General features: G+C 48.2%; 1 protein-coding gene across 1 annotated transcript; it reads left to right on the forward strand.

Moving 5' to 3' along the window:
- The first annotated feature begins 6,085 nt into the window (after positions 1 to 6,085).
- Positions 6,086 to 6,817, forward strand: LOC119406337 (RING finger protein 151). The gene has a single exon (XM_037673077.1). It carries the CDS (start codon positions 6,086 to 6,088, stop codon positions 6,815 to 6,817), a length of 732 nt encoding a protein of 243 aa, XP_037529005.1.
- The last annotated feature ends 1,955 nt before the right edge of the window (positions 6,818 to 8,772 follow it).

Below are 8,772 nucleotides of genomic sequence, written 5' to 3' on the forward strand. Positions count from 1 at the left end.
AGCTGTTACGCAGTGAAGCATACCACAAATCAGAAGGGCTCGCTGTCAAGGGAAATTCTGTGCCTCCAAACACCGCTTTTGTAGCGTTAGCTAAACTTGCCTAGCCGGAGCCTATTTCGCGTGGATCCTGATGAGCCGTGCTGCGCATGCGCGAGGATCAGTGCGGAGCCGGCATATCACGCGCTCTCCGCCACCGCCGCGCGCGGCTCGCCGCTGCTGATGGCGGAGAGCGGGAGGAGTAGCGTCGTAGCCGGGCAGACAGACTGGTGCCGGCGCGCGCAACTCGCCGCTGCTGCTCTGCGCATTCGAGAGGGGTGACGTCGTAGCCATGACGCGCGCAGCTGCTATTCGCCTTCGCTGGGCAGTCGCCGTCTGACAATGCGCTGGTGCCGCTTGATAGCGCCTCTGACTGGCGTTTGCAGGTGGGTAACGCCATGGAGAAGGAGAGCGCAAATGCTGCTCGACGGCGCAGAAGAGCCGAAAAGCTTACGTCATCAGATCCCGAAGTAGTTGCCTGGCAATTAGCAGTTCAGTGTACGAAGAATGAAGAAGCAACCTGACGTTGAGCAAAAATAAAATATGCATGTGCCACATAATACGTATACCGTGTGTGTGTCATTGGAGCAGCAGTAAGCATGACAATCAAGCTAATCCTAGACAATCTGGAAAGCTCAGAATAATCAGCTGAACCTTTGCTAACGCTACGTATAGCCTGGCATAGCCGAGCTAAGCCACTGCAATTTTTTTTATATTTCTCGAGGATGGGTTCAGCGGACCCTTATTTGAGGACAACTGCTCTGTACCACCGAGGCAGTCCACGGGGCGACGTGTCTTCCTCGACGTCTAATACCCGCTCTATGTAACCGGGTATGGTGTCCACAATATCCGCGATCATTTCGAACCGAGCGTGTATGGAATGCCTTACTCGGCTAGGTACAATATCAAGTGCAGACCGGAAGTAACTTAAGTAGGGGCCGGAAGCAAGCTTAACAGGCCTGAAGCGCGTACCCTAAAGTCACTTGTCTGACTGGCCTAACGGAAGTTGTGTATGATTGTGGTAGATCGACGCACTGATCCTGAACTTGTTTTAAACTTGTTTTTCGGCGTGTTATCGTGGGCGCGGGAAAGAATGACCACTTGATACACTGTTCGTTCACATTATTGTGTCCTGCTTCCACCCTAATTCACTTTAATGCGCATTGGTTCACTCCTGGTTCGCTTCAACGTTGATTGATGCGCTCTTCATTCACGATAATTTACTTTGATTCCCATCTCAATCGCATTAATTTGGTTCACTTTAAATTCACCTTCATTTCTCTTTAATTCACACTCATTATTTGACACTGTACCTGCACTTAACGTCACGATACCTTTGGCGCTATTCGTGTTGACGCCGCCGCCGGTCGACGCCGCCGGACGCCGGATTTTTACCACCGACGAGCCATACAAGGCTTTCGCCTGAATAAAGATCTCAGTCATCCTCCGAATCGCTAGCGGCGGGGCCCATCGGGTATTGATGCATTTCCGCTTTCCTACGAGCACCTGCCACCTTGTGCAATCAAGGGTAATTACTTTGCTCGGCACCTGGACAGCCGCCGAGACCCGCCTTGTGTGCGAGTGATAGAGGATTGCAACTACACCAGCAACGGAGGCATTCTCGCTAGTGCACACGCGATTAATGGGTGGTGATGATGACGATGACCTTTATAAATGCCTCACACCCACTTGGTTGCCGCCGCACTTCGTTTTCGCTCGCGACCAGCGCATCATATGCGGTTAGCCATTCTAAATTAATGACAAAAACTCACAGGGTCTCTAATGCAGTCGCCTAAGACTACTTGAAGGCGAAAGCCATCTTTTAATACGAAAGTGTTTCATGACGGGATCCACCAAGACTTTCATGACGTATTTCCGTCACGGAAATACGTCAGCAAAATGAATGCCAACAAATGGCAAAGAAAAAAAACTATAAGAAAAAGTTCCGTTGACAGGTACCGAACGCGCGACATCTCGGTCCGCGACGATGGCTGGCTGGCGTTTAGCCCACTGATCTACCGCCAAACACATAGCGGAGGTTACATGAACTCGCCTTTTATCTTTCGCACTTTCCTCTCACAGTGCTCTTGGATGGATGGATGAATAGATGCTATGAGCGTCCCGCTTATAAAGGGGCGGTGACATGTGTACCACCAGGCTCGCAAAAAAAAAAAAAAGCGCCGTTGCTACGACCGCCCCATACGGCGCGTTTCCAATAGAAGTGCAATTCTGTCAACGCTTTAACACACCGCGAGGTGGTGGCTTTAGCGCAAGCTTCGCTCATAGCATCCATCCATATCGAGAAATAGCTCTCCGACGCTCGCCTGGCTGTCGCACCGCGTTCCCCGCTCGCCATTTGAGAAGTAACGGCCAGGATTGAGGGAAGACAAGGCGCGCGTAGCGTTTCTCTTCGCGTTTCACGACGCTTTGAAGGAGTGAATATCGAGTATCAGTGTTTATTATGCACTTGTTTATGCCATATTTGCGCGGGATTCACATACACAGTGTCCAGGTATATGTTAAGAACTTCTGCTTCCGCAATAGTTAAATCATGACCATGAGCGTTAGTCGTCAGTGCCAAGATGTGCCACTAGGCGTCAGAGTGAGTGCGTCCACATCAAGCGGTGCTATAACTGCCAAACAGTATACATTGTGCAAGCTCTCATATACTAATACACTATAAACAATCAATTAGGTCCGTGACGACACGTTTCACTTTCGTGTTATACCGATTCCTATGACAAAAGGATCAGCCATGTTTTTTTCTCTCCCCCCACCCCGCACCCACTCCCCTTCGAAAGCTTTAAGAATCTAGTGGTTTTGCACTGCCTCCATGACCGGATGCATTAGAACCCATCTGCAGGTCACATCACGCAGCCTCCGTGATCGGCCAAGCCTTTGAACAAAGACGATGTCCTGCTATGACGTCCTCATGTGACGACATATTTGACGCCATGACGTCATAATGGCATACGTCACAAATTCTGGAAATCTGCGACATCATGATGCCGCCACAGGGTGACGTCATCGACTGCTTCATGTTACATGAGGTCACGCAACTTTTGGTATGCCGACTGCCCACACACATCCACTTGAGTATGACGTGACTTTTGACCGACTTTCTTTACTTACTTATTTTTTGCATCTATCTATCTATCTATCTATCTATCTATCTATCTATCTATCTATCTATCTATCTATCTATCTATCTATCTATCTATCCATCTATCCATCTATCTACTCTCTGTCTGTCTGTCTGTCTGTCTGTCTGTCTGTCTGTCTGTCTGTCTGTCTGTCTGTCTGTCACTCCAGAACGAAATAGATGACGTTTCGGTTACGTATTCGTTCCAGTGAAATAGATCGTTTCTATTTTCGTTTTTCGCTTTCAGTTTTAGCTCCGCTCCGACCCATCGCTCTCACCTGATATAAACGAGTAGCCTCCACCCAGCATCGCGTTGAGAGGTTCCTCTCCTACAGAGCTCCCACGCTCCAGCACAGGGTAGTCTCAAAGTGCGAAATGCGTAAAAATAATCGTGGAAGCAAAACAATTAAAAAATAACGACTCAGAGAAAATCTTAAAGAAAAATTCGTCTTACGCGCAAAAAACTATCGAGAGAGCCTTTAGCATTGCATCACACAGTTGAACCCGCATCCCTTCAGGCGCAGTGGTTGGAGCGCCGTCTGGGACTTCCCCAACGGAGGAAAGTCATCTCGTTGAAAAAATATAAGGAACACTGCTACGCAGCACAACCGGCGAATAGCTCACACGCCGTCACGAAATGCAAGGTTCTTGGACAGTCCCTAGCGAACCGTTTCAAAAAATATCTGCATCGATACTTAGGCGACAGTATTACATACACTTTTACTGGCACTGTAACGGATCCCTGTAATCAAGGGCAAAGGATCCTCCAGTGCATGGTAATTATGTGGAAGAAACAAAACTTTAGCTTTCCCGCGCTTACAGCGCTCCATTCGCACGGCGTTATTTTTTATACGACGACTGGTCCACGACGGTGTCTGTTCGCCGCCGGCACTCCCACAGTTTGGGTCTTTTGTTTACGGCCATTGCACGCAGACAGCACGCGGTGGTCTCAAGTGGCCCGAGCCAACAGGCCTAGCCGACGTAGATCGCATACCTACCCCTTCGTACCTCGTGGAGTAAGACGCGCGCATTCCTACCTCCTTTCATTCCTGACGTCACTGCTGGGTCGCATTACTTCACAACCTTCCCAGCGATGGCTATCGTTCGCACGGTGCTCTCGTTGCTTAGCGTCTCACTCTCTCTCTCTAGAAACACATCGCGTGGCGAGAGAAGTCTGTGCGCCGCTTAGCAAGCTGCCACCGAAATCGGATTGAGCACGTCGTCTTTTGATATTCTTCGTTCAGCGAACTGGGAGCGCAGAAAAAAACACAAAGGACGAAGCGAGGAACCACATAAGACGCGCGCTCACTAACAACTGATTTATTTTCCACATCGGATCGAAGGACACATATACACACAAATTGCGCATGTCAAAAAAGATTATATCTTTTTGCATATCACATTTCCAGGAATACGGATCAATGTATAAGTCATCCTTCCCTGTCACTGCATGACTGTGAATTTAGCTACCTAGATAACCCTTAGACATGTGCCTTGATTACACGCTTCGCATGCTGTTCATGCCTTCGTCTTATTCTTTTTTGACATGCGCAATTTGTGTGTATATGTGTCCTTCCGATGTGGAAAATAAATCAGCTGTTAGTGAGCGCTCGTCTTATGTGGTTCCTGGCTTCGTCCTTGGTGTTTTTTTCTGCGCTCCCAGTTCGCTGAACGAAGAAAATGAATTACCAACTGGGCCCACCTTTCGACCCTCCTGCAATGTCTTTTGATACGCACATGGAAAAGAAAAAAATCCGGCAGATCCCATGCACTGTGGGAATCCATGTAACGCGAAGCAGCCAGCAAAAAGCTGCATACACCGCCTTGTTTGCCTTTGAGGCAAATGAAGTCATTCATGACATGACGTCTAGTTCACTGGATATCGCATGTTTGTCATGCATTCATGCATGTACAATATTTATTATAATGAAACGTATATTCTGGTATATGCAGTGCATGACTTGTCGTTTTCGTTCGTGACGCACTCATATCATGCCATACCAATTCTGGTTTATATTCAGTTAACGAAACGGCCGGAAGCGCACCAAGACAGTGTTATGTAAATCGTGCCGCACATGACATGCATGTTATGATTTCCGGGTTAGGACCCGTCATTTATGTTCGTCATACAGTCACGTCACGCAATACCAGTTTTGGTGTATGTCAAGATAGTGAACCGGCCGCCAGCTCCTCGAGACCATCTCATGTAAATCATGCTGTACATGACACATCATGATTTTCGTCTTATGACCTGTCATTTATGTTCGTCATACAGTCATGTTATGTCATACCAATTTTGGTATACATCCTATTACCGAAATGGCCAGGAGAGCACAAAGTCCTAGGCGGATAGATAGATAGATAGATAGATAGATAGATAGATAGATAGATAGATAGATAGATAGATAGATAGATAGATAGATAGATAGATAGATAGATAGATAGATAGATAGATAGATAGATAGATAGATAGATAGATAGATAGATAGATATTCTCAAAGTCGTAGAAGTTCGCTAAGAATTGCGGCCGACGCCTGCTGGCGAGCTCGGGCGTCGCTCGTCTCCGAATAGATCCTATTGCATTTCACGCCGGACTCGCATGTACAGGAACATGCTTCGCGGGCTCTTTCGTCGGTTCCCGACAGGTGACGCGGCGCGTTCTTCACTTTACTGCGCATGCGTTCCTCGAGATGCGATTGCACCGGCGCGTTACGGAGACCGATTTGCACCTGGCGTAGCGTGGCCGACTCGACGTGACGAAGCCCAACGTCCTAGAGCGCGCGCGTCGGGAAAGTCGGAGTATCACAGAGCCTTTACACGGTGTGTTAGCTGTTGACGAGCGTTTAATAACAGAGTGACGACGATATCTTGAGCATTCGCCGAATTCGCAAGCTCACCTGAAACACGATGACTGCCATGACTTACACGTTGACGGGGTTTGCACCGTTTCTTGAGCTGAGACGTGTCACCTTCTTGGAGCCGCTGCCTGCTGTCCGAGTGTGCAGCGTCTGCGGCATGGTACCGTCCTGCACGGCGCTCCTGCCCTGCTGTCACGTCGTGTGCAAGGGGCCCTGTGGCCGCCAAGTCGAAACAGACAAGCGCTGCCCTTTGGACGGCCGCTTGGTCACCGCCGCCAGCATCATGCAGCACAACTTCGAGCAGTCCGAACTGGAGCAGCTCCTCGTCCATTGCCTCAACGGCGCCGACAACTGCAGCTTCACCTGCAAGCTGGGCGAACTTAGGGGACATGTCTCGGAGTGTTTCAGCGATATCGTCGAGTGCGCCAAGTGCAGGAGACAGGTGCGTCGCGACGCTGCGGCGAGCCACTGCCGGACGTGCGGCGGATCGGCGACCTCCACGACTGGAGACGTTTGCGGCGACGTCGTCGAAGAGGTTGCTCGCATGAGGGAAGACCTCGAGAAGCTGCGCGGACGGGTGTCCGAGGAAGACACGGTAAATGCCGTCGTCGTCAACGACGTGAACTCTCTCGCGCAACGCGCCGTGCACTTGGAGGCTCAGCTGGTCTCACTGGTGAAGGAAAACGCCAAATTGAAGGGCCCGATACTCGCAGGCTCTCCCGATGTGATGGTTGCAACCGGACCAGTGCCGCACTTCAACCGTTTCGCGGTAGTGCAATAACATTGTACAAAATTGGTAATATATCCAGCAAAATTGCTAGAGGTGAACCGTGCACACTCAAGGGTTACACGTTTACTGTGTGGTTTACGAAGAGTTGTACGAATACATTATACTTCCACCTTTCTCTTTGTAGTGGTCCTTGGGACAGCTGCGTGGAATGGCCTTTCGCAAAGCGTGTCAAGCTGATCATTCCACATTTGAGAGACGAAAGTAAGGACATCAGCGTTTCCGCAGATCTGAAGTGCCTCACTGATCAGAGCGTTATGAAGCCCCAGCCCGGACAGGACAACAGTTCGATACCGTTCGAGAAAGTGAATTTCGAGGACGTAATAAGGGTAATTTCACACACTGTGGCGACTTGTATATAAACGTTGAATTCATGTAAGACCTCTGTAGCGTCTTTGTAACGGAGCCCACCTGGTTGTCAGTTTACTTTCCAACTTCTGCCCTATTTCACCCGATCGCCTGCGACAACAACCTGGTCACGGGGTTGAAGCGTGATGAACAATTGCGATTTCAGAATGTTTTTAACGAAGCGGTTTTCATGGTTGACGCTTTAACGTTTGTAAGTCGCTATAGATTCTCGCTTGTTAGTTATTTGCTCTACACGTGAATACTTGTAAGAAAAATTGCACACTGGTATGCCATCTTTCGCAGTGCTTGTTATGATGTTAGCAGTATAATTTTCTTTTTGTATGTGTGTGCATTATTTTTTGTCCTTGCGATGCTGCGTTGCTTTTTGCTGCAGCTTTCTTTTCTCTTTGGTTTTGTGTATTTCTTGTACTTCTTACTCGCTTTTCGGGGTTAACTGCGGTTGGTATCTGCTGTAATAGTAGATCATACAGTTATTCTCGATATCTAGTCATAATGCCTGATCATTTCTTGTTGTTTTGCTTCAAAACCGCCTGTTGGGCTTGAGAGGCTCCATCACTTATACCCAACGAGGCTTCGTCAGGCACTGTGTTTTCACCTTATGCTGGCTTTCGTGTAATAAACGTCGTTATATCACAAATTGGTTGCCCTTTGTGCTGCTGTGTGTTTTTAACGGTGTTTTTTTTCTTTCCGGCGTACAGTGTTTGTGTGAAGTTCATGTATGCTGTCCTAACCGTTACTATGCCTGTACCTCCCACACCTGAGCAATGGGTGGGAAAATACGACAAAGCGGGGAAAAGGACGTTAACTGTTTTATTGTTTCCTGTGTCTTTTCTGATACCATGGGACGAGCTGCAAGAGTTATAATGAAATAATAACTAACCCAACAGACTGGCCTTCTGAGTTATTCCCCTAGCACCAAGCATTGTTGTGACGTTGGCAAACTACCAAAATATCGAATCAAAAGATCGATCGAACGTTTGACCCACTCCTGCATTGTCTACGACTGTAGATGTTGCATACAAGCATCATTCGTTGTGCGGCATCAGTAGAATAGAACGTCCTCACAGTGGACTGCTGCGATAATCCCGCATGCGTCAGTGGAGCTTGTCGTTATAGAATGCCCGCAACACAAAGAACAGTGCGTTCAACGTGATCGGTTGAACAGCCTCGATAGACAACCACTCGCACAATTCGCGAAGTGCTTGGACTGTCGCCACACTCTGACAATCAAGACTCGCAGTGAGCGCTCTTCGTAATTTTAATGGACGCGCGTTCGAATGAGCTGTTCGTAAATGCCATTGTTTCTGCTCTCCATCATAAGGTATTGTTAATGAACATGTGTCATAGCCATAATACGCAAGTGCATAAAAAAATAAGTACGGACTCGATCCGCGGTAAACTCTGGACCATCTCCTGTATGCATACCCTTCGAGGTAGTCTTCATACGCCAGAGGTCGTATGTGTACACAGTACTTCCGATTATTTTTTTTTCTTGTCTGATCTATTCTTTCTTGTTTTCCTCCTATTGCATGTTTTCTCAATAGTGTAATAACAGGATGATGGTATAAGGCGGCTCTAAA

The sequence above is a fragment of the Rhipicephalus sanguineus genome, chromosome 10 (assembly GCF_013339695.2).
Source record: "Rhipicephalus sanguineus isolate Rsan-2018 chromosome 10, BIME_Rsan_1.4, whole genome shotgun sequence".
Lineage (NCBI taxonomy): Eukaryota > Metazoa > Arthropoda > Arachnida > Ixodida > Ixodidae > Rhipicephalus > Rhipicephalus sanguineus.